The following is a 26,281-nucleotide window of genomic DNA, read 5'->3' as shown; positions in this document are numbered from 1 at the left end:
GACCTGCCTGCTCTGGGCTCTATGGGGCTGGGCTTAGTTCCTAGGAGTAGGGTGATGGGGGTGGGCAGGAAGACCCTGCAGGGCAGTAGAAATGTCTGCAACTTGAGGAACTCTGCCCTACTCTAACTCGGCTTTGCTTCATCACACGTACAGGAAGAGGTGGTATGGTACAGTGATTAACAGCATGGACTCCTCTGTTTCGGATCAGATCTAAGCTGTGTCACTTACTTGCTCTGTGGTTTTCGCTACCTTACTCATCAACTCATGAAACTGCTTCAGTTTCCTCACTTTTAGAATGGAGCTAATAAGTTCTATCAGGGTTGTTGTTACGGTTAAATGGGTTTGTATGTGTAAAGCGTGTAGGACATTTCCTGGCACAAAGACTGTCGTTTTATAAAAACTTCAAGCTAAATAAAGCAACCTCAGAAGAATATCTTCTTCCATTATAACTAGTTAAGGAGACTCAGAAAGCTCACCTCTGCTCCTCTTTACCAGCTTTGTTGGCCTGATTTCACTTAATAAGACACACATTCTTATTCGTATCTTATTCAAGCTCATATTCTCCCTGAATAACTTTTGTTACTAAACTTCACATTTAAAACATAAGCTGTTTTCCTCTTTGTTATGTTGCAATCTGGGCCTTTCAGGTTTATGTTCTTTGTGCATGAAAAACAAGTGAACTTGAAGCACATTCATTCACTGTGGACAACTGTTGTCACTCAGTGGAGGAGTCTGCTGGAGGTGCCGGTAGTACAAGAGTAGAAGGGCATGTTCTCTTCCATGTAAGGAATGATTGTATCGAGAATTTGTAGTAGCTGCATTAGGCTACTAGATCTTTGAACTAGATACAGCCAGAACTATTTTCTTGCTTATCCCTAAACGCTTGACTTCTGACAATTCATTAGGGGCCTGGAAGATCTCTGGGCTGTTACATTGCTCAGCAAAGCTTCCTGTGACATTTTACTAATATTTCCTTTTTATGCATCAGATGGTTATACCTCCTATAATTGCAGTGACTCTTCTCTGAGGCCTAGGGCGGATGAGCCTTATTCATCCACTTGTCCCTGTGTTGCAGAGACAGGGACCCCGAAATTGCCCTTTGCAGAGAATCTTGCCTTTATTCACAAACTTGATGAGGACAGCCCCTATTACCATAATTCTGTAAAGGACATGGGATGGAACGGGACTCTGAGTAAGTGCATGATAAAGTTGGCTCAGGGCTCCCAGAGGCAGGAGACAAACTCTTTAGGCCTTTCAGGTTTATCTTCGGCTCAAGCATGTATGTCACAGGTAGAGGTGAGGTGGGTGTGTGAGGGCATCCTGCTGGCTCAAGAACTGGCATTCTCTGAACAGACCATTTTTGGTATCTGGCTGGGCTGGCTGCAGCTGGCTATAAGGGTAGAAGCAGCACAGAGAGGCACAGTACTCACTTGCCAGCAAATCTGCCACGTGCAGCTGGAAGTGGTGTTCGGCTTGTTGTCCCTGCTGGGGTACTTTGATTCCCTCCACCTGAGGCTGAAAACTCACATTGCTTTCAGGGCATACTCTCTGAAAAATATGGTCACTACTCCTGTGTTATTCCAGCTTGAAGGCAAGGAGCCTGCCTACTACGGGATTAACTTCCATAAATAAAGAGTCCAGGGCTGGACATACCTGGTGGTGTGGTCTTCTTGTCCTCAGGTAGCCCCACCATTGACTGAAGGCAGGCTGCTGATATTGGGAGGTTTGAGCCAGGATCAAGGAGATGGTGAACTAGATTTTAACTTTCTGGAATGCCAGGCTCATGCTCTCGATAACCTGACTCAGTCTTTTCCCCTGGCCTAGTGGCCATATGGTATTTTTGGTGCCTGAGGCCACCAGGCAGCAGCACCATCACAGGATAGAGATTCTGGAGGAGGCTCCAGCAGAAAGAACAAGGCCCTTGAAAGCACCTCAGGGTGGGGATGGCGATGGGAGGAGTGTGCAAGTGTAGGTGCAATGTGAGGCCAGGGAGGAACGAAGAGCTCTCAAAGAGCTCAATGACTGGCACAGCCGGAAAGCCACTCCCTTGCTGGATTCAGGGGGTGGCAAAAGCATTAAAGGCTGAGGCTTAATCTAGTACATGTGGGGACAATCTTTGTTTGATAAGATATAAAAACTTTGCCTTTTAGGCAGATTACTCAGAAGGAACTAAAGACCATTTATAACATTTTATTAAGAACAGACCAATGATCCAAGAAACTTTTGTTATTTTAACAGAGACAAAGCCAAATTTTAGTTACCGTGTTTCCCCGAAAATAATACCTAGCCGGACAATCAGCTCTAATGTGTCTTTTGGAGCAAAAATTAATACAAGACCTGGTATTATGTTATATCATATTATATCATATTATATAATACCCGCTATATTATAATTTTATATTATATTATATTTATTATATTATATTGTTATATTATATTAAAGACCTGGTCTCATATTATAGTAAAATAAGACCAGGTCTTATATTAATTTTTGCTCCAAAAGATGCATTAGAGCTGATGGTCCGGCTAGGGCTTATTTTCCGGGAAACACGGTAGGCATCAGTATATTTGATACTAGAGCTCTTTTGTGAAAATTTTATATTCTCATTAAATTGTGGTCAATTTTGAGCATGACAAATACAATTTCTGTGAACCTTTTATAATTTTAAAAGTATCTGTTTATAGTTTGTCTTACATAGTTTTTGGAACCATAGTTATCTGAATTTAGGACAAAACTATTCCCCTTTTACTTAACAAAAACGTACTTGCATATGTTGCATACAAAGTTGTTCCCCTTTGCCTTTGTGGGTGGAAGGGAGTAGCCGTGCTGGGGTCCTCCTGAGGAGACGGACTGCTCCCCGAGGTGGGGGCCGTGCTGGGCTGCTCTCTGCCCCACCCTCCAGGAGAGGAGCCCGCTGTGTCCACAGGAGGTGACAGCAGTGTGCAGCGGGTGAGCAAAGACTAGGCCCGCAACCCCCGCTCCATAAGGACACTCATTCTTCCCCAGAGCTTTGGCTGGTTTTGAGGAGAAGAATGTGGTCACCAAGCTGGGAGAGACCTGGCAGGACAGGCCTGGCGTCCCCAGAGGTGGCCAGGGAGATCCAGCTGCACCCAGCCAGCAGCCTGCAGACCCCAGCACCCCAGAGTGGCCGAGCAGCCCCAGAAGACCCAAGCAGCTCGTGGAACTGGAGAGCCAGGCCAGCAGGTAAGAGCTGGGCTGTGCTGGACTCCTGCCTGCCCAAGCTGGAATTTTGTCAGGAGCCATGACCCAGGTGGGGTTAGCTTTTACCCTACGTCCGTGCCATTTCCTGGCACATGTGTCACACACGCAGGCGCTCAGCCTCCTACCCTGTGTGGGGTGAGAATGGTGACTTCCTGGGCATGGAGCAGTGTTGGGGGGGCTTCCTGCGGTACAAGGAGCTGGGATGAGGCCTGTGATGGGAGCTGGTGTCTGTCTGCAGAGTAAGAAGCCCTGGATAATTCCTGAAGTGTGGTGCAGGAAGATGGTCTCCCAGAGTATTCATGCGCTGCAGGTGGGGGGGTCCGAGGTAGTGTGAGGCCTATTTGTGTGTATAAAATGGCACTGCCAGATAATGACGAGGGTGAGTGAGAGAAAGCAACAGGGTGAAGCAGAGAAAGTCAGAGGGAAAGAGTGTGAGCGAGCAGGCATTAGAGAGGGTGACAGTGGCATTGAGGGTGGCAGTGGGATTGTGATTGGTGATGTGTTGGTGTGTCATGAGTGAGAGGGCAAATGTGATTGTGACAGGAGGCTCTCCTGACAGCATCTGGCTTGCTGGCCCCTACATTTTGTATCCCGTACTGCTTACAGGGATGTTGACATCTTCATACATTGTTAAGACACAGTGGGCTTGTATTGCTCAGAGATTTCAGAGAGAGCAAATTAAAGCATTTCTACAGATGCAAGCAAATGGTTTCTCACACAAGACAGAAATGCTAGAAGGGGAGAGTTAAGACTCTTACCACCCCAGAAAACAGGAGGTGTTATTAGGTTGGTGCAAAAGTAATTGCAGTTTCAAAGGTTAAAAATAATTGCAAAAATCGCAATTACTTTTGCACCAACTTAACACCCGTGGCTCCTCTTCCAAGGATAAAATACAAATGTGCATCTACCCTCATGGTACTGGGGTTCTTATACCATAGAAGTTCTGTAGTTAGTTAGATAGGAGGCTATTTGTAGGGCCAGCCCTGTAGGGGCCCAGACCAAAGATACTGAGTGAACAACTTTGGACTTCTTGTCACATCACATGGCTTCCTACACACTTAGTGTACCTACATGAAGGAGGAGGTGATTGGGTTTCTTTTTGGTTGGAGCAGGGAGTATCAAGACAGGCTTTCTTTACAGGTGGAATGAGGTTTGAGCTGGATGATTTTGCCAGATGGACACGCTTCAAAGGAAACACAGAGTCAGGATACATGTAGTGAAGGAAGGGTTAATTGGTGGCTTGGTGAGAAGTGCTGAGAGGGGGCTGGGCAGGCACCTGCCCCTCAGCTGAGGAGTGTGACTCAACTTCTGATGGCCCAGGGGCCACTGACAGCTTTCATTCAGGAGAATGAGATGACAGACAAGATTTGTAGGAAGATTCCTTCCAGCTGCGTGTATAAGATTAGGACAGGGCTTACACAGTAAGATGACGCAGGGGACCAATTAGCAGACTTCCTGCTTAGCCAAGGGAGACGTGAAAAGGCCACAGTCTTGTTGCCCTATTAAGGGTAAAGGTGAAGGAAAGTGGTAGCCACGGCTGCTCCTGAGATTTCAGTGTTGGGCAACTGGGTGGGTGATGTGGGCCCCAAACCATGACAGGAACTAGCTGAGGGCCAGGGAGCATGTTGTGGGGATGCTGTCCAGAGATATTATGAGGTCATATAGATGTACAGTCCAGAAGGTTCCCCTTGAATTGTCTGCCTCTCTCCACAAGCATCTGGGGCCAGTCATCTGCCTAGCCCTTTGCTGGGTGAGGAAGTCTCTGTGATTTAGGAACGCAAGGGGAATGTTCCTTTTCAGCCCTCCATGCAAACCCGTCTGCTTCACCGACTGACATTTATCTCCATTTTCTGCTTTTCTTTTGTCTCAAAAAGAAAAAATGGAGGGTATTAATTACTGGTCCTCTAAAATAAACCAAGTATATAAAATGAAGAAAGGCAAAAAATAAGAGAGAAACAAAGGCACATGGGTCAGAATTCTGGAAAATAATACTGAAGAGTCTTCTAAAAGAAGAGGAGCTGAGAAGGGGTACTGAGAAAGGAAATTCTCGATAAATGGAAGAAACTGAAGAGTATAACCATGGAAACCAAGCCAGGCTGAGTTGTTAACTTTCCTGTGTGCTGTGGACCCTGAGATAGGCCCATCAGATTTGGCAACATAGAGCTTATGGCTGCCTTGAGGGGGGCAGGCTGGGGGAACAGAAAGGCTGTGGTTGGATTCTGGTGCCTTGAGGAGGGAGTGGTCAGTCAGGAGGTGCAGTTGGTGGAGGTGCACAGCTCTTTCTAAAATGTTGGCCCTAAAGTGATGGATGGGGGAGGGGTAAGTGGATAAACAGCTACAGGATAAAGGGGAGGGCTTCCTAGGGTATATGCTTATGTGCCCAGGGGAGGAAATACCCACCAGGTAAGGTGAGATTGCTGTTCAAACACAGAGTAAGCAAACCTGAAGGTGAAGGTCATGCTGAGGGCTGAGGGTAGTAGGTTCTAGAGTCTTGGGCAGGAAGAAGAGGGCTCTGTCTCTGAGACAGGAGGGAAGGCTGACTGTAGATGTAGCTTGGAAGGCAGGAAGGAATGAGCAGAGTAATGTGATGCCTTGATTTGTTCTGTGAATTAATGAACACATGTTCCATAATTAAACCAAATTTCACATAGTTACTAGCTCCTGCCAAACCATGTACTAAGCACTGGGGATACAAATAAGACTTGTTCCCTACCCTCAAGGAGGTCACAGTCCTCGACAGTGGTAAGTGCTGTGGGTTGGATAAGGTACTATGGCAGCCTACTAAAAGGAGCATGTTACTTGGCTGATCTCATGCAATCAAGGAAGGCTTCACAGAGGTGGCAAATATTCCTCTTGAATAAATTTGCAAGCAGGTGAAGGAGGGAGGGGTCCAGGCATAAGGAGAATCTCCTGTGCTAGAGGGTAGACAGGTAGCACTGTGGCATGTTTAGGGAATACCCTGTGGTTTGCTATGGCTGCAGTTTATGGTGAGAAGGCAGTGCAGGAGATGATGTTGGGCAGATGGTGTGCAGACAAAACTTAAATTAGCAGGTCTGAGACAGCGCTCCTTAGAAAGGCCTGCTTACAGGGTGGGCCCTTTGGTGGCCTCTGGGAACTTGAAAGGGTAGACAGTTCTTTACACTGATGTGAACCTTTTCCTCAATGATAACATAAGGCTAATGGCCTAGATCGCTTGTACAAGCCATGTGCTTCATGTTGAATGCCTGATTGCCTTGTGGGAGTCTGGAACTTTGGCAGGTGCCAAGCAGAAAATGCCTGTATGATCAGCCCCCAATTAAAACCTTGCGCTGTGACGAAAAGCACTGCCTTTTCATTTTGCTGCTTTTGTTTGGTATCCTTTTGTGGTACTAGATCTTAGACGTGAGGACAACTGTATGCTGAGTCCTGGGAGTCCTCCTAGAGAATCACTGACCCTGGAGGTGGTCTTCGGGGCATCAACACACCATATCAATCTAATAAAGGATAAAAACCACATGATCACAGATGGGCAACATCAGATCCTTATGCCATAGCAAGTACTTGGACTTTCTCCACAGGATAAAGAAGAGCCAGTAAGGTGTCTTTTTAAATTGTAAAATATCCGTAACATAAAAATTACCATCTTAGCTATTTTAAATGTCCAGTTCAGTGGCATTAAGTAATTCACATTGTTGTGCAATCGTTCTCACCATCCCTCTCCAGAACTCTTTCCATCTTGCAAAACTGTACTCAGTCCCCATTAAACACTAGTTGTCCATTCCCCACCCCCAGCCCCTGGTACCAACCATCCTGTTTCCTGTCTCTAGGAATTTGATTAGAGACCTCGTGTAAGTGGATTCATACAGTACTTGTCTTTCTGTGACTGGCATCTTTCACTTAGCATAATGTTTTCGAGGTTCATCCAGGTTGTAGTGTGTGTCAGAATTTCCTTCCTTTTTATGGCTATATAATGTTCCACAATATGAACATTCTACATTTTCTTCATTCATCTGTCGGTGGTCACGTGGGTTCCTTCTACCTTTTGGCTATTGTTAATGTCACAGTAAACGTGGATGTACAAGTATCTCTTTGAGATCCTGCTTTTCAATCCTAGAAATGGAATTGCTAGAACATATGGTAATTGTATGTTTAAGCTAGTTGCAGGGGGCGCTGCCCACCATCCCTTGCGGGACTCGAGGAATTGAACCAGCAGCCTTGTGGTTGAGAGCCCACTGGCCCATGTGGGAATCGAACCAGCTGCCTTTGGAGTTAGGAGCACGGAGTTTCAACCATCTGAGCCACCGGGCCGGCCCTCTTCCACCAGTTTTGCAAGCTTTAATTTTTATAGTCCACTAGCTCTATCATTTCATATGACTGAGGATGATAAAGACAATGTAATTCTGGGACAGAGGAAGAACTTGTTGGATTACTTAGATGACGTAACTGGTGAAATGGATTTCTGCCACTCTAAAGAGCCAGAATTCCCCATGTGGGAATATTTGTTGTTCTAACAAAAGTTTAGCAACAATGGTGGCAATGGCCCTTTTAAAAGGGAAAGCTTCAAGCCAGTGAGAGTCCAGGCATCTAGTAAGAACATATTTAAAACCATGAGATTTAGGAAATGAAAGAAATCAAACTGCCAATGAACAAAAGGTCCTAAACATCTGCATGTTAACAAAATCCCATAGGTAAGTGATGTGAATTTCCAAGTAAAAACCACTGGTCTAGAATACATTGGATTTAAATTTAAAAAGTAAAACTGTGACTAACTTAACATTTTAAAAAATAATAGAAATTATGACTAATAACATTGTGCTGCTGTTGTCCAATATCAAGCAAGGCTCCACCAGGACTCTGAGAAATACAAGCATATCATGGGCAGGGAGAGCACTGACAAATCTCTAAGAATTTTATATAATTTCTGAAATATTCATATAATTAACATTGTACCCATTAAAATTTAATTTAGGAAAGACTCAGCATTGTTTTGAAGGAGGACTGGACAATGCTTCCCATGCAATTTATACAGTATTAAATGAACTTAATAATTTTCAGCATTTGTTACAAGGCGAAAGAACAAATAAATCTCTTGGGTCCTCTGGGAAATCCTACTGTCAGTTTTAGATGTAAAAACTATTTCACATTTAGTTTGGGGAAGCAAAATGTTAAATATTATCAGGAGGTTTGGACATTTGATTAAATAAGATTATGGGAAAATGATAAATAGTACTTGATTATCTATTGAATCAAAGTGACAAAAAATTTAAAGTAAGCATAGGAGGTAACATGGTTGTAAAAACTCTTAACTCCTTTAAAATTAAAAGGCCCTTTAAAAATAACTGAAGACATGATAAAGTCAACGTGAAGACATAAATGCTTTGCCTTTTAGACAGATTACTCAGAAGGAAATAAAGACCATTTATAACCTTTTATTAAGAACAAACCAACAATCCAAGAAAGAACAAACCAACAAACCAAGAAAGTCTTGTTATTTTAACAGAGAAAAACCCAGATTTTAGTTATACATCACTATAATATTTGATACTAGAGCTCTTTTGTGACAGTCTTATATTCTCATTAAATTGTAGTCAATTTTGACCATGACAAATAAAATTTCTTTTCTGCAAACCTTTTATAATCTTTAAAACATCTGTTTACATTTTATCTTAACTTATTTTTTTGGAACCACTCGTTAATTTAGGACAAAGCTATTCTCTTTTTCCTTAACAAAAGCATATTTGCATATATTGCATACAAAGTTGTTCCCCTTTGCCATTATTTAAGTAGTCTCATTTATACTTATTGATTATAACTTTTAACTATTAGTAACTTCCATTTTACAGAGGAAACTAAGAATTATATCATTTTGAAGACTAGTAAAGCTTTTGAATATATCCCATAAAATTTCATACATACATTTTTATAGTATATTTTTTCAGTATGGCAAATGAACACATTATTAACAGATCCAAATACAACCTCTCTGTGTTACAAAAGAATAATCAGAAAGTATGTAAACTTAAAATTAGGCTTAGTAACTAATGTTTCATTATTTTATATTACTTAGAAATGATCTAGGTATTTAATGAATATCTATTAATTAAATTTAGTAAAAGTCTAAGGTTTTAAATTACCAAAAAGATCTTGGAAACTGTCTTAAAGCTGACATATTATAAAACATAATAACTGTTGAAAAAAAATTTTCACAATAACTCAGTTTGGTTAGAAGCAAACTTATATTTTTATAATCTTAAACATTGTTCGAGTAGTAAACCTGTTTTACATTTAGGAAGAATATACCCAAGTAGAATAAAAATATATGCTTGTGTTAGATGTATAATTCACAATACATAGCTTTTCTTTGTATTAAACTAAATATTAAATTAAGTCTTGCTTGGCAAAAATTTACCTAATTTTTTTGAACTTGAATTTTTAAAACATTTGGGTTAGTTTTTATAAGAATACTTTTTCTTTTTTACATTAAAAGTATTAGAAGTTGTTTTTTAATTTATGAGAGTTTTGGGAATATTTAATTTATGTAAGTGCTTATTTAACTCTAAGTCAATTGAAAGAGAAGACAAGGGATTTTGTAAGTTAACTTGGTAATACTACCAAGAGGTAAGAAAATATTACACATATATAACATACATATATACATAAACATACAAACAGAAATGAATAGATAACTTATGGCTTTAATTGTAAATGTCCAAGCATGAGTCACATATGAACACAGAAATACAAAATTCACTGGTTTATATAAGACTTGACTCGTCTTTGACTCACTTGATGTTTTTATCAGAATTGTGTTTCTGGCAGATAAGATGGGACAAGCTGAAGTTACTTGCTCCATAAAAAGGCTAAAGCCTCCTACTAATATTTGTGGAGGAGGCTTTTTAAGAATTTTTTTAACGTGACATGTAATCTTATGGAGACTACAGACTAGATTTTGGTTGAGGAACCAAGAAGAAACCAAACATCAGTCAGGGTGTCCCAAAGCTTATCTACTTGGATAAAATATCCATAGCGTTTCCAGTTAGGTTTTTCAGCCTCAGATGGTGGTTTTGGGGGAGGTCCCTGAAATCCTGGAAAACCCCCACTGCGAACAAGGGCCTAAAGGATAACGTATATTGGTATAGACACCTGGGGGAAGGGAGGTCCTTAAGCCTAGATAGTTTGGGATATTGGGAAGGACTAGTAGCTTTTGTGGAAAGTTGACAGGGAGAAGAGAATGAAGAAGTAACAAGACTGAGTGCACACAGCTCTTTCAAGTAGTCTGGCTGTTGGAGGGGAAGAGAATCGGCTGGGGAGGGGGGAAAGAGTGGCTAGATTGAGAAACTCATTTTTGTTTTAAATGAGATGTTTAAGTGATGAGCCCTCGCTCCTACTGCCACCCCACCTCTATCCCCAGACAGAGATGGTAAGTGTAGCGGCTGGTATGTGATCCGATTGAGCCACGGGGAGGGGGTTGATATTCCATCCTGACTGCCATTTGTGAGCTGCAAGAGAGTCCTGACCCCACCTTTTTCATCTGCAAAAAAGGGGTGAAAATGCTATTGCCCCATAATAAGAGCAGGTGAGTACTTCGCAATAAAGAAGACAAGCTCTAGTTGCGAAAACAAAGCGGCCACAACAATATCTGTGCGCGTGCGCCGGCCTCCTACCCGCCTGGGAGGGGGGACACGTGTGTCCGCCTGTGCGTGCCACCATTTCCCGCAGCGTTGAGCTCCGGCCGCGGTGCCCGCCGGGAAATGCGACTGTCAATAAAGAAAATGGCAGTCCTGGCTAGATGGGCTTCAGCCGGGCTTATTCTGCAGCTTTGCCCGCGCCGGCCGCTAGGTGGCGAACGAGGATCACAGATGGGCCTCGCTATATACCGGTATCAAGACACTTAGGAGCATTTCGTGTTTTCATAGCCCTTGTTCCTCATTGTGCGGTTACCAGCCTTTTAGAGAATCTAGCAAGCGTTGACAGTCCTGTTCTCTCTCCGTCACCCCGACCCAGCCCTCCAGGACATCCTGGAGGAGAAGCTCCTTCCCAGAGAGGTGAGCCCCTTGCAGGGCCTGGCTGAGCATTCAGTCTGAACACCGGGGCCGAGCACCCGGGCTTGGAAGAATACAAGATGGCTTGGGATTTCTTAGGTAGGACAGATGGACTGGGGTGGGGAAGGCTTGGAGAAAGGTGGAGAGCAGTGGGAGGAGGGGGACAGGAATGCCACTGCTCCCAACTAAGAGAAGACTTTGTCTTTTAAAACATCATTGAAGTCATCAGGTGTTCTTGGGGATGTTGCCTTTGTGGGTGGAAGGGAGTAGCCGTGCTGGGGTCCTCCTGAGGAGACGGACTGCTCCCCGAGGTGGGGGCCGTGCTGGGCTGCTCTCTGCCCCACCCTCCAGGAGAGGAGCCCGCTGTGTCCACAGGAGGTGACAGCAGTGTGCAGCGGGTGAGCAAAGACTAGGCCCGCAACCCCCGCTCCATAAGGACACTCATTCTTCCCCAGAGCTTTGGCTGGTTTTGAGGAGAAGAATGTGGTCACCAAGCTGGGAGAGACCTGGCAGGACAGGCCTGGCGTCCCCAGAGGTGGCCAGGGAGATCCAGCTGCACCCAGCCAGCAGCCTGCAGACCCCAGCACCCCAGAGTGGCCGAGCAGCCCCAGAAGACCCAAGCAGCTCATGGAACTGGAGAGCCAGGCCAGCAGGTAAGAGCTGGGCTCCTGCTGCTTGAGCCAGGGTTTTTTCAGGGTCCACAACCCAGAAAAAAAACCCTAACACACTAGTCGTGCTGATTACTTTCTGCAGTTGTGCCTGGCTAGGAGCTTGTGGGAAGCTGACCTGCTAGCTATGAGCATCCCAGGAGTAGGTCTCCACGGGCTTTAGTTTGGAGCCCTAGCATCAAATATGTTAGGCCAAGTGTGGCACGGAAAACCATGTTGTCTGAAGACCTGGTCAGGAGAGGGATATGGGGTGCCTTTGCCATTCATGGAGATGGAAGGTCTCTGAGGAAGGTGTGCTCTGGTGTGGATGGGACCTACCAGAGATAAAGGATGTTCAGTGAAGCCATCTACTGCCACCAACACCAGTCTGGCCTTGCATGGCACCATTTGGGTGCTCCCTTTGTTCCCCAGAGATCTTTTACGAAAGTGGTCAAGAGTTAGGGAATAGCCTCATGTAAGCCAGTTGTGGTTACTGACCATATACTCATTGTACAGGATGGCCAGGGCCCTGGCTGCCTGTACTCAGCGAGCACACAGTGCACCAATGAATAAACATGACAGCAATAACACTATAGTGATAAGCATTAGCATTTACCCTGTGCTGGGAATGTGCAGGCACAGTTCTCATGCTTTATGTATAGTCATACCTCCCTATGGGGAGGTACTATCTTTATCTCTGTTCTACAGGTGAAAAACTGAGGCAGAGGGAGGTTAAATAGCTTGCCAACAGTTACCCAGCCAGGCAGTGTGGCCTAACAGGGATTAGAACCCAGACAGCCAGAGCTCGGAGCCTGTACTGTATCTGCTGCCTCTATTTGTGATAAGCCCAGAAAAGAAGGAAATGGGGAGTTTTGATGGAAAGAAGCAATGGCAAGGGGTGTTGAAGCTAGGATGGTCTGAGAAAGCTTTTCTGCTGAGGAAGGGACAGTTCAGTTGAGATCTAAAGTACAAGGAAGAGCCAGCCTGGCAATGAACCTGGTAATATGCAACATGGGTAGAGGAAACAGCATGTATGGAGGTCACAATGGAAAAGGGAGTGAGGAAGAAGGGACTGAAAGAAGGTCCCTGTGGTTGGAGGGTACGAAGTAAAGTGAGGAGAGCATAGGAGACCAGGTTCGGGGTGGGGCAGGGCTGGACCTTGTAGGCTAGGGGAAGGAGGCTACAGGAGGGAGGTGGGATGTTATGTGATGAGCGAGGAGGAGCCCTGCCATTGTATGTCACGTTGCAGTCCTGGAGGGATCTCCATGGGATTATTTTTCACCTTGCTCCCTCAGCTCTGCTGTCCCTTGACTATTGTGCTGGCTGTGGGTCAGAAAATACCAGGCACTTGTTCAGTCAGAGAGGATTTCCTTCTGTAGTCAGTTCTCTTCTCATTCTCTGGCTCTGTATTTTGTCCCCCATATGTCTTTTCAGGTTCCCCTGGGGCTTCCCCACCTCCTTCAGTCTCCGTGGTGCATTCTTGTGTCATAGGGTGATGTAGAAATATGCACAGTGTGACTGGGCACCTTGAGGCCAGGCAGGTGATGAGAGGGCAGGTATTCCAGAAGGGCTTCCCAGAGGAGAAGCAGTGTTATGTGCAAAGGTAGAAGAGAGGTCAATAAGTGTGTCTACAGCTTCAGGTACACGTGACATCATTTGAGAAGATGAGGCCAGAGAGCTAGGCAGGTGCTAGATCATGATTGTTCTCCCGCTCCCCACTCTTAAACTAGTTGAAGTCTTGAGCACTAAATTCTCTAGCAAGGGAGTGATTTCCCCCAGAGGCTAGGCCAGGTGGAGGCAGACCACATCCAGACTGTAATCTGAGCAGCAGCATGTTGGAGAGAAACCAAAATCAGCCTGGGGCAGTATGTGTGCCCATAAACCTGGTCTGAGACTGCTGGAGACTGGGCAGACGTGATATGGATGGCACAAATGGGGCAGGGGTGTCAGTGGTGTCCAATAGGATGCCCTGAATTGCACTGGGCAGCTGCAGCAGCTTTTGATATGGGAGTGACAATCCAGGAGCAGGCAGAGTGAGAGCAAGTAGGTGTCTGGCCAGAGAAAGGCCTTTTGAGCTGGCTAGGAGGTTGGATTCTAGGCAGTGGGCTGTTTGTTGCAGTGGACGCGTGGAGATTCAGAGAAACCATTATACCTGTCAGTTTCCTGCCTCTGCTTGTGGCTGGTGCCTTCCAGAATGAGCTTCATCCACATCTCTTCCTTGGTGATGCTTAAATTCATTTGTTCCTGTCTCCCTCATCCTGTGTTCTCTGGAGAGTTCATTGGAGGTTTGGTGGGGGGCTGATCCTAGTAAGGGGCTTCCCTATTCCATGAAGGGGTTGAGGGGGTGAGCTGGGCTGTATCTGTCAAGTCCCCGGTAGCCCCCTGGAGGTGCTCTAACCAAGTAAGTCACAGGCCAAGGCCCTTGGCTGCAATGGGGAGTTCTGGGTAAATACTAGAAGATTGGGGTGTTACCCAGTGTGACCTGGGTCACCTGGCTGGGTTTTCTCATCTGTAAAGTCAGTGGTATAACCCATTGACCTCAGGAGACTTGAAGAACAAAAGCTCAGTGATTTGCAAGTGTTGTTTTAAAAACATTTGCATTTTCTAAAACTTGAAGTGGCAGTCTGGAGGTTAGGCCCCTGAAACCCTGCTTGACCCTTTTTGATGTGAGCTCTCAGTGTGGACACACTAACCTCTTCCTCCACTTCTTTCAGGGTGAGAAACCCCTCTAGCTGTATGGTCACGGTTACGGTCACTGCTGCCGCCGAGCAGCCTCACATTTACATCCCAGCCTCCCCAAGTGAATTGGACTCCAGCTCAAACAGGTAAGAAAGGACAACCTGGACATGTTCTCTGGGCTATCTCTTCCCTGGAGCTAAAGGACTAGGCTTTTCTCCCATTTCAGTTCCCTGACATTAGCTCTCGTGCCTCCCCCAACTCCCAGCAGCCTGTTAGTTAAGGGGCCACAAAGGGCAGCTCGGGTGCCTGTCCCAGTAAGAAGCTGAGGTGGCACTTCCTAGGGCTCTGCCATCCATAGCACCTTGCTAATAGTCTGGGGAGGCCACAGAAAGCCCATGGAGGCCAGGGCCTATCTCTGTCTCCTTCACAAGTTACTCTTCATAAGGACAGATGTACACCCAGTGACTCATCTGCGTCCCTGGCCTCACCTACAATCTTAGAGGTAGGAAAGGAACCATTGCATGGAGGCTGAGTGAAGTATATGTCTGTGGGGGGCGGGGAGGGATCAGACGGGCCTCTGCTGGTATCAAGTGTGGAAATAAGGCCAAATTTGGGACTGTGGTGAGCCCAGCACGAGGCAGACCTTGTTTCTAATGTTGCCAGGAGTCTCTCCAGGATGACGTGATTTCTAGGCCTCTGGAGTTCCAGGAGTGACGAGGGAGAGGTTAGATTGCTGATGGAGATTCACACAGTGGAGAAGAACAACAGTCTAAGGTTGAGGGTTGGACGCTCTCCTGGTCCCAGTAACACGGGAAGAAAACGGATTCAGAGAGGAGGGATAGAAAGTCCACTGTACTGAAGTTATGGGAGGGGATACCTCCAGTAATGTTGAGATCTATGTGAAGGAGGACATCATATCACCACTAGCTACAGGGAGGCTCTTTCTAGGGCTTTCACATCCACACACAGCAAGCTGACCCCATGGGCTTTGATTTCAGCCTGAGTTCCCTGTGGGCTCAGCAGTCCAGCAGCTCCCATATAGCCACTTTCCTTGCCCAGTGGTAGCTGGAGCACACCAGCACCTCTGCCCCCAGGCCTTTCCATTAGCTCCTTTACTTCCTTCTAACCAGCTGGAGGTATTCCCAGCCCTGGACCCTTCCTTTGGGCCAGGCCCCGTCCCCTGGAATCTTTCAGTATACTTCTTTCTGTTCTGCTGTGCTCCTCCTACAGCAAAGGGATTCTGTTCCTGAAAGAGTACATGAATGCCAGTGAAGTATCTTCCGGGAAGCTGGTGTCTTCACGCTACAGCAGGTAAGAGCAAGTCCCAGATCCTTCCGTGTCTTGGCCTTCTCTTGTGCCGTGCCATCCTCGTTCCTGCATCCTCAGTACCTCATCCAGGACCGGGTCCACAGTAGCTTCTATGTAATCATTTATTATAATGCATGAAGGATGTAATTGCCCACGGATGTGATTTTTGCATTTCCAGCTGTTCTATCTAACTTGGTGCCTCTGTGTTCCCCTTTCTCAATAATTCATCCTGTATCCCACTTCCAGTGCCATCCCTTTCTACCTGTCTTTGTTTCTTGGTAGACTACAAGCTTTATTTTGTGAAATATTGGGAGCGTCACTCTTTAGAGAAGTCGCAGGGCCCTTAGAGACCATCTAGTTAATTTCATCCTGTCCCAGAACACAGGGTTCCTCTCTTCAGCTCCCACGCTTTTTACAGCATTCCAGGTTACCTCATTTGAACACACATTTGACTGCAGGTCCTGATATATGTGTAACTTTTCACTTATCATCTCGTTGCATGTTTGCGTCCTGAAGCCATATGGAATGGTACCTCCATGCCACATCAATTAAAAACAACCCACACTGAGACAGCACCCCCAGGAACGGTTTTTATGACATATCATCCCACTGCTAGGGTGAGGATTTTAGAAACAGAGAAGTATCCTGGCCTTATTTCAGCATTGGGCCTTTGAGGATTCTGAACCAGTTTTCACTGGTGCTATGGAATGATGAGCATGGGCGTAGGGGTCAACTTCAAGCCCCGACTTGGCCCCCATTGGCTACATTATTTTGGACAATATGCCCAAACTTTTTGAGCCTCAGTTTCTTTATCTGTAACTCCTTCGGGTGGTTTTTCTCACCAGCTTTAGTGAAATGTAACTTACATATCACAAAATTCACTCTTTTTAATGTATACAATTCAGTGGCATTTAGTACATTCACAGTGTTGTGCAACCCTCATCATCCATCTCCAGAACATTTGCACCACCAGCAAAGGAAACCCCGTACCCATTAGTAGCCTTTCACACCACCAGTGGCCACCACTGATCTATTTTCTGTCTCTGTGGGTTTGTTCACAGAGGTTTTGAGATTAGAAATAGTGTCTGCAAAACCTCCAGTACCCCTAGCGGCGATGTCCTTGCATTCCAGCATTTGCTACTATGAATGTCACGTGACTGAACTCTGTCCATCTCCTGGTTTTTCTTCTCCCAGTCCCACCACTCTGTTAAATTTATTTCTTGCACTCTGACAATTACATTTATTTTAAAATTGAATTTAACACTCAGTCAAAATGTTACATCTTATGACAAACCCCAGTAGACTTTCTTTATTGGACAGTGAGAATTGTGTAGTCCAGTGTATTTTCCTGTTTTGCCTCAGGAGTCTTAGAGATAAACTTAATTCTCAGAAGAAATCGGAGCCTGGGCTGAAATTCTAGCTCACCCTTTCTTCCAGGAGTGACCTTAGGCAAGTCGCTTAACCTCTGAGTCAGTTTTCCTGACTACCTCACAGAGTCACCACATGGCTCCCGGAGAATGGCAGCTTCACTAAAGGGCTTATAGTTGTTCCTTGGCAATAGTTTTATTTTGTAACCATTAGTTTTTATTATGAAGTTGCATTATTGAAAAATGAAGATGCAAAAATGAAAAACAAACAAACATACGTCACTCCTAATTTTACCCTGTAACTGAAGCACAGGCATTATATCAGAACATTTCCTTCTTTCCTTTGTTCCCATCTCTAGTGTCTAATTTTTGCTGTGAGTGAGCTCCTGGTGACTGGCACATTACAGCCCAGGCACATATGTGGGGGAGGGGAAGCCTTGCTTCTTTTCCACTGGTCAGTGAAATGGGGAATCCTCATGGTATCCTCAGCCCCAAGAATCCTAGCCGTGCCTCACTGTGGCAGATATTCTTTGTCCCCCTCCACCATACAAGGGCTCTTTCCTGAGAGAATTACACCTCCTTGGCACCAACTTTGAAGTTTCCCCTGCCATGTAGCTATAACAAGTGATGGTTTGCCATGCAAAGTCAGGGCTCAGCTTGTGGCCACAGGGTTAATGAAACAAGCATCCCCGTGCCTGACTGGTAGTGACCTGGCTCTCGTCTTCTGCCCTCCTCTTTCCTCATTACATTCCCTGCAGCATCAGCAGCACTGAGGACTCATTTGACATAGAGAAGAAACCCCCATATGATAGCATGCCGTACTCCGAGAGGTAAGTTTGCTGTCTTACCACGGAGCTCACAGAGCTACAGAGGAGAAGCAGCTGAGGGAGAGTTCCACATTAAGTCCGTTTGGTTTGGTCTTCTGTTTTGTTGCTTCTGATCCATTTTCAGATATGTCACACCACTGCGTAGGGTGATGCTTCCCTTATCGGGATGTCACAATTGTGGCCTTTGTACCCAGCTTAGACCAGAGAGTGAACACAGAAGGCTACTGAGAAGGGAGATAGTAGCATCTGGAGGCCCAAGGGGCTTATGTCAGCAGGAGAGGCCCTTGGGACTAGAACCCAGGTCATCTCTTCATGAACTTTCAAATCTCACTAGAAGAAAAGGAAAACTACAGAAGAGAGCGATCGGTGGAAAATGAAGAAAATGGGTTTCTATCATCAAGAAGCCAGAAAAGAGCCAGAGAAAATCGTTCATTTGAAATGAATGAAGGTGCGAAGAGCGCCTCATTCGGCAGTTTCGAAAGCTGTCACTAGATGACAGCAGTCACAGGATGGTCTTAATGATAAGGAAGTGCTGTTTTTCAGTTCTTGAAATAAGGGAGCAAGGACTCTTAGTGGTACAATTCACTCAGGTCACAATGAAGGAAACAGATTTGGAAAGAAGAAATAATGTGTCTTAAGTCATACAGTGAGTATTATGAGGGTCCAAGTGTGTAGGATCCAAGAGGCAGGGCTCAGTGGCTCTATGCATGAGCAAAAGTGCCATCAAGACACAGTGGCCAGGTAGGGCATACAAGGACGTGTTTCCTGTATGAAAAGACATGGGTCTTCTTGTTCTAGAGAGGAACAGATATGCTAGGCCAGGGGGCAGGGAAGGGCAAGCTGCCTGAAATAAGAATCACATCGGGGTGTCTACACATATAGTGAATAAGGTGAAGATACATGACCACTTTCTGGAAATAATATGAGGATGTACAAAGGCCCAGGCTGGCCCTGGGCTACGTGGCCAATTGCACACCACAGAAAGATGGCAGGCTGGGAATCCTGGCAGCAAACCTAGGCCTGGCTGTGTCAAACCAGAAGGTCTGGCTGCATCACATCAGTAGTCTGCGTGCCAGCCTAACCACTGGGTTCTTGTTTCTCGTCTCACAGAACAACTGGAGGCATCTGTACTTACTGCAACCGAGAGATCCGAGACTGTCCAAAGATTATCCTTGAACATCTTGGCATCTGTTGCCATGACTATTGCTTTAAGGTAAGGAAGAGGGGTGGTGCTACTGAGTTAGGGAGTCTTACGGATTTGGAGCGTGGAGGAGGCTTGATCTCAGATGATTGCACTCCATGTCAAAGGCTTTGCAGAACTGGGAGCTGAATGAGCTTCCAAGTCCAATGGAGTGAATGAGTGTTGGGGACCGAAGCCTGATTAGAGTGGGCTCAGGAGAGAACAGGACATGTGGAAACGGAGAAAGTGAGTCTGGAAGGCTCTTGTGGGGTTGGCTTTGTAGGGAGCAGTGCAAGTGGACAGCAGGGCAGTGGTAATGATGAAAGGGATGCAATGGAGAGCAAGCACTGATGATCCAGGAGAAAGAAAGGTTGATGGTGTGACCACAGTATACTTCTGTAGGAGAGAGAGATGGATACCAGTTCACACGTGGCAGGGAAAGGAAAGATCAAGTATGTAGGTCATGTACAGGGAGGTTCCTAACTTGGATGGTGGAAGAATAAGCAGTTGCTTCTGTTTTCTCAGTCAATAAAAAAAAAAAACATGGTCATCTACAAGTGAGGGGTGGGGAAGAACTGTTGGATGTTTGAGGAAAAAGGGGAGAGTGTGAAATACTGTCTCAGGGAGGGGGTAAGGATGGACCAGAGGGAAGTATAGGCCATGCAGAGCCCACCTGAGGTGACGGCTCATGAATTCCTACCGAGACTGGCTCATCTATCAGTGTGGTCATGTCTTGTTCCCCAGCCGCGTTCAAGGGCAAGAGTGAATCAGGGAGACTTACATTTACCTGATGGAGATTTTACCAGGTGAGTCGGCAAGATTGAGGCTGTACACAAGAGAACAATAACAGTGAGGCAGTGGGCTTCTTCATGTATTTGGAGGTCCCAGTGGTGAAAGAGACTGGCCAAAGTGAACAGGAAGACTTGGGAGTCACGGAGTAAGGCATCTGACTTGCACATTTGGGACACAGTGCACTTATTGTTAGTGGCAAGATCTAGTTCAGCAGTTCTCACACTTGAGTATGCATCTCACATTTGACCATCCCCTGCGGGGCTTGTTAAGACAAAGAGCACTGAGCCCCAGCCCACTTTCCGACTCAGTACTTATGGGTGGGACCTAATAATTGGCCTCTAACAAGTTCCCAGGCACTTCTGGTCCAGGGACATCTCATAGAGCCTGGCCAGACCAGTGACCAAGGTAGAGAGGGGCCCAGAACATTGGAGGAAATGAACAAAAGGCCAGGGTAGTGGGGAGCTCCTACATCTGTGTGGATCCAGAAGCTACTCAACTCAGGACAGGACAGGAGTGGTGGTGGAGGGAGAGAATAGTCCACATGCAAAAATCATGGACAGAGGGACGTGGCCTAGAGGGCAGCAGATCTTTGCAATAAGAAGGGGGCACGGGAGATAATTTCAGGGCCAGTTGTGTTCTGTGGACTCCAAGTAGGATTATATCTCTCAACATAAAGATCTTGACATGTGGTTTTACAAAGAACATTTTGTTTCCTGATTCCTGGACTTACATGAAAAGTTCTGAAAGATTTTATCTACTTTCACTTATATACTTAATTCAGAGCACTTCTATTCAACAGCAAGATTCCAGGAATATGAGACATAAGCAGCTATTGACGCATTTGGTCTCAGCGCTGTGTTCGGGAAGTGTGCAGACAGAGTGGTCAGGAGCCCCCGGGAAGGCTTTGTGAGGAGATGGGTCTTGAGTGTGAGGTGAAGGGCATACAGGTATTTTGCAAGTGACTGATCTTGAGCAAAAGCAGCTGCTGATGAGGCAGAGGGAGTAGGAGTAGGAAAGCAGGAGGCCAGCAGGCAAGGGAGGGCAAGATGTGAAGAAGCAGGCATGGAGGGTCATGGATTTTAAACTTGCCTGATATTATTGGATGATTCTTGGAAGGTGGGTTGGGTGCCTGAGAGCTGCCCCAAAGTCCATGAGCACTCTGCTGTCTCCTAGGAAAGGTCACCCCATTGCTCAAGCTCACTTGTATAAACTAGTTTGTCAATGTCCTTAATTGTAGGTTTGTCTTACTTTTATTGGGTTGACATAACATTTTCAAATACTGGTTTGTATTGTTACATTTAGGAGAAAAGAGAGAACACTCATGGCCACAGCATCACAACAACACTTCAGGGTCCGTGTTCTCTACAGTGTGAGGCACGTTGCAAGCCCAGATTATTGATTTTGTTCTGTGTTCCCAGGGGTGACCCCCTCAATGATCAGCACCATCAGTTGGCTAAGTCTACAGTGACTAAAATGACAGAAACATAATACAGTGAGTCCTAACTTAACGTCGTTGACAGGTTCTGCAACTTTAAGCATGTAATGTGATACACGTAAACCATTTTATTTATTTATTTTTATTTATTTATTTATTTAAGTTTCATATAGTCCCATTCGTTTATTTTAGCTTTTACTTCCATTGCCTTTGGAGTCAAATTCATAAAATGCTCTTTGAACTCAAGGTCCATAAGTTTAGTACCTATGTTTTCTTCTATGCAGTTTATTGTGTCAGGTCTTATGCTTAAGTCTTTGATCCATTTTGAATTAATTTTGGTACATGGTGACAGATAGCAGTCCAGTTTCATTCTTTTGCACGTGGCTATCCAATTCTCCCAGCACCATTTATTGAAGAGGCTGTCTTTCCTCCATTGTATGTTTTTAGCTTCTTTGTCAAAAATTAACTGTGCATATTTATGTGGTTTTATTTCTGGGTTCTCAATTCTATTCCATTGGTCTATGTGTCTGTTTTTCTGCCAATACCATGCTGTTTTGATTATTGTAGCCCTGTAGTACAAGCTAAAGTCAGGGAGTGTGATACCTCCAGTATTGTTCTTTTTTCTTAAGATTGCTTTCGCTATTCGGGGTCTTTTGTGGTTCCAAACGAATCTGATGATTTTTTATTCTATTTCTTTTAAAAATACCACTGGGATTTTGATTGGGATTGCATTAAATCTGTATATTACTTTGGGTAATATGGCCATTTTAACTATGTTGATTCTTCCAATCCATGACCACGGAATGTCTTTCCATTTCTTTGTGTCTTCTTCAATTTCTTTCAAAAATGTCTTATAGTTTTCAGCATATAGGTCCTTCCCATCCTTGGTTAAGTTTATTCCTAGGTATTTTATTCGTTTTGCTGCAATTGCAAAGGGAATTGTTTTTTGTATTTCTTTTTCTGAGATTTCATTGTTAGTATATAGGAATGCAATGGACTTTTGTACGTTGATTTTGTAGCCAGCAACTTTACTGTATTCGTTGATTGTTTCTAGTAGCTTTTTGGTGGACTCTTTAGGGTTTTCTATATATAGCATCATGTCATCTGCAAAGAGCGATAATTTAACTTCTTCATTCCCAATTGGGATGCCTTTTATTTCTTTCTCTTGCCTGATTGCTCTGGCAAGGACTTCCAACACTATGTTGAAAAGCAGAGGTGATAGGGGACAGCCCTGTCATGTTCCTGAACATAGAGCAAAGGGCTTTAGTTTTTCACCATTAATTATGAAATTAGCTGAGGGCTTGTCATATATGGCCTTTATTATGTTAAGGTATTTTCCTTCTATACCTATTTTATTAAGTGTTTTAATCATAAATGGATGTTGTATCTTGTCAAATGCTTTTTCTGAATCAATTGATATAATCATATGATTTTTGTCCTTTATTTTGTTTATGTGATGTATCACATTGATGGATTTGCGGATGTTAAATCATCCTTGCGCCCCGGAGATGAACCCCACTTGGTCGTGATGAATAATCTTTTTAATGCATTGTTGTATTCGATTTGTAGAATTTTGTTTAGGATTTTTGCATCAGTATTCATCAGAAATATTGGTCTGTACTTTTCTTTTTGTGTGTTGTCCTTACGAGGTTTTGGTATCAGGGTAATGTTGGCCTCATAAAATGAGTTAGGGAGTACTGTCTCTTCTTCAATTTTTTGGAAGAGTTTGAGCAGGATTGGTATTAGATCCTCCTTGAAGGTTTGGTAGAATTCACTAGTGAAGCCATCTGGTCCCGGACTTTTGCTTTTGGGAAGGTTTTGGATGACTGATTCAATTTCCTTACTGGTGATTGGTCTGTTTCGATTTTCCAGTTCTTCATGGTTCAGCCTTGGAAGGCTATATGTTTCTAAGAACTTGTCCATTTCTTCTAGGTTATTGAATTTGGTGGCATATAGTCCTTCATAGTATTCTTGCATGATCCTTTGTATTTCTGTGGTGTCCGTGATAACTTCCCCTTTTTCATTTCTGATTTTGTTAATTAGTGTCTTTTCTCTTCTTATCTTAGTGAGTCTAGCGAAGGGTTTGTCGATGTTGTTAATCTTTTCAAAGAAGCAGCTCTTTGCCACATTAATTTTTTCTATTGTCTTTTTGTTCTCTATTTCATTTAGTTCTCCTCTGATTTTTGTTATTTGCTTTCTTCTGCAGACCTTGGGTTTCACTTGTTCTTCTTTTTCTAGTTCTTTGAGGTGTAACATGAGGTTACTTATTTGGGATTTTAATTGTTTCTTGACATAGGCCTGTAATGATATTAATTTCCCTCTTAAAACTGCTTTCGCTGCATCCCCAAAATTTTGGTCGGATGTATTTTCATTGTCATTTGTTTCTATGTATCTTTTGATCTCTCCTCTAATTTCTTCATTGACCCAGTCGTTCTTTAAAAGTATTTTGTTTAATCTCCATGTATTTGTGTTTTTTTCTGCTTTCTTTTTGCAGTTGATATCCAATTTCAAAACCTTGTGATCAGAGAATATGCTTGGTATGATTTCAATCTTCTTAAATTTGCTGAGGCTGATTTTACGTCCCAATATATAGTCTATCCTTGAGAATGTTCCATGTACACTCGAAAAGAATGTATACTCTGATGTTTTAGCATGAAGTGCTCTATATATGTCAATGATGTCCATTTCATCTAATGTGTCATTTAGGGCTGGTATTTCGTTATTTATTTTCTGTTTGGATAATCCATAGCTGTCAATGATTTATTTAAGTCTCCAAGTATAATTGTGTTTTGGTCAATTTCTCCGTTTAGTTCTGTTAGTAGTTGTTTGGTATATTTTGGTGCTCCCTGATTGGGGGCATGAATATTGATGACTGTTATGTCTTCTTGTTGTATAGTCCCTTTTACCATTATGAAATGTCCATCTTTGTCTCTTGTTATCTTTTTCACCCTGAAGTCTGTTTCATCTGATATCATTATGGCTACACCTGATTTTCTCTGGGTACCATTTGCTTGGAGTGTCAATTTCCACCCTTTCACTTTGAGTCTATGCTTGTCCTTGTAGCTGAGATGTGTCTCCTGGAGACAGCATACGGTTGGGTTTAGTTTTTTGATCCAGTCTGCTACTCTGTGCCTTTTTATTGGTGAGTTCATTCCATTTACATTTAGGGTGATTATTGATATGTGAGGATTTCCTGTCATTCTATCTTTAGTTTTCTGGTAAGGCTGTGTCTCCATTGTTTCTTTGCCTTTTTGTTGTTGTCTTTTATTTCTGTGTGGTGGTATTCTATGATGTTTCCCTCTGTTTCTTTTTTATTACAGTATATATTTCAGTTCTGGATGTTTTTTGCGTGGTTACCCTTAAGTTTATGTAAAAGAAAGTTTGATATTTATAGTATTCCATTTTCTTCAGCATGCTTACTTTCTCCATTCCCATATTTTGCTTCAGGCCTTTACTCTCCCCCTTTTTATGTTGCCACAAATTGTCCCTGTTGATGGTGGTCAAATAGCCTCCTTTAGTATTTCTTGTAGTGCAGGTCATGTAGTAAAAAATTCCCTGAGGTTCTGTATGTCTGGGAAGGTCTTTATTCCTCCTTCATATATAAATGGTATCTTTGCTGGATATATTATTCTTGGCTCATAATTTCTCTCTTTCAATAGTTTGAATTTTTGGTTCCACTCCCTCCTGGCTTGTAGAGTTTCTGGTGAAAAATCTGATGATAATCTAATGGGCTTTCCTTTGTAGGTTACCGTCTTCTTTTCCCTGGCTGCCTTGAGGATTCTTTCTTTGTCATTGATTTTAGACAGCTTCAATACAATGTGCCTTGGTGAAGGCCTGTTGGGATTGAGGTAATTAGGTGTTCTATTTGCTTCTTGGATTCGAGGATCCAGTTCTTTCCACAAGTTTGGGAAGTTCTCATCGACGATTTGTTTGAATATATTCTCTGTTCCCTTCCCTCTTTCTTCTCCTTCTGGTATGCCCATTATTCTTATATTGCTCTTTCTGATGGAGTCAGAAAGTTCTTGTAGAGTTCTTTCATTTCTTTTAAGTCTCAAGTCTCTTTCTTCTTCCATCCGTGTCATTTCCAGGTTTCTATCATCAATGTCAGTGATTCTTTCCAATTTTAATATATAACAAAACCAGTGTAAACATAGGCCATTTGATACAAACAAGAGTTAAGTTTCTATGGCATCTCATCAAAGTTATAAGAAAAAAAATCGTTGAACAAAACAACATTATTTGAGGATCCACTACTGTAGCGGATTTAGGGCTCAAACCCAGGCCTGGGCTCCTAACCACAATGTGGTCATCATGCTTGTTAGTTTTGGTGGGGTTGTGTTTTGTTGTTTCATTTCTAGTCCGAATTAGAAATGATTTTGGCTCTGTTTTCTGCCATGTTTTCATTGTGTGGTGCAAAGTCCAGAGTGTGCCTACTGCTCAGTGTCTGCCTGTGTATGTTGGTCAGGTGCCCCTTCCCCACTCCACTTGCTTATGTTGCTTCACTGTTTGTTGACCTCTAGCTTGCTTTCTCTTTCAGTGTGGGATTTGCAGTAAACCGATGGGTGAGCTCCTGGATCAGATCTTCATTCACCGCAATACTATCCACTGTGGGAAATGCTATGAGAAGCTCTTCTAGGTGGGTGCAGGCATCCCAAAGGCCAAGCAGCAAGGATTATTATAGGGAAGAAAAGTGCCCTGACCTCTGTCTCATCTCAGGACACTAGTCCTTATGTTTAGGGGCCCCCAAATCCTCCTATGCCCTATGATACTTAGAAATCTTAGGTGGAAACACCCTCCCCAGG

The 26,281-nt window shown here is 44.0% G+C and overlaps 1 protein-coding gene across 1 annotated transcript in view; it reads left to right on the top strand.

Moving 5' to 3' along the window:
• ZNF185 (zinc finger protein 185 with LIM domain) overlaps nucleotides 1-26,281 on the top strand; it is a 68,102-nt gene that overhangs the window by 38,810 nt on the left and 3,011 nt on the right. Inside the window, exons 18-24 of the mRNA XM_081042500.1 lie at nucleotides 3,008-3,205; nucleotides 11,700-11,897; nucleotides 14,606-14,716; nucleotides 15,801-15,881; nucleotides 18,004-18,075; nucleotides 19,183-19,285; nucleotides 26,017-26,115. Of these exons, the coding sequence (XP_080898626.1) occupies nucleotides 3,008-3,205; nucleotides 11,700-11,897; nucleotides 14,606-14,716; nucleotides 15,801-15,881; nucleotides 18,004-18,075; nucleotides 19,183-19,285; nucleotides 26,017-26,115 (862 nt within the window). The remainder of the gene's footprint in view (nucleotides 1-3,007; nucleotides 3,206-11,699; nucleotides 11,898-14,605; nucleotides 14,717-15,800; nucleotides 15,882-18,003; nucleotides 18,076-19,182; nucleotides 19,286-26,016; nucleotides 26,116-26,281) is intronic.

Source organism: Rhinolophus hipposideros (assembly GCF_964194185.1).
Source record: "Rhinolophus hipposideros genome assembly, chromosome: X".
NCBI classification, from domain to species: domain Eukaryota; kingdom Metazoa; phylum Chordata; class Mammalia; order Chiroptera; family Rhinolophidae; genus Rhinolophus; species Rhinolophus hipposideros.
The sequence above is the reverse complement of the archived record's forward strand: the minus strand, read 5'-3'. Positions and strand labels throughout refer to the sequence as shown.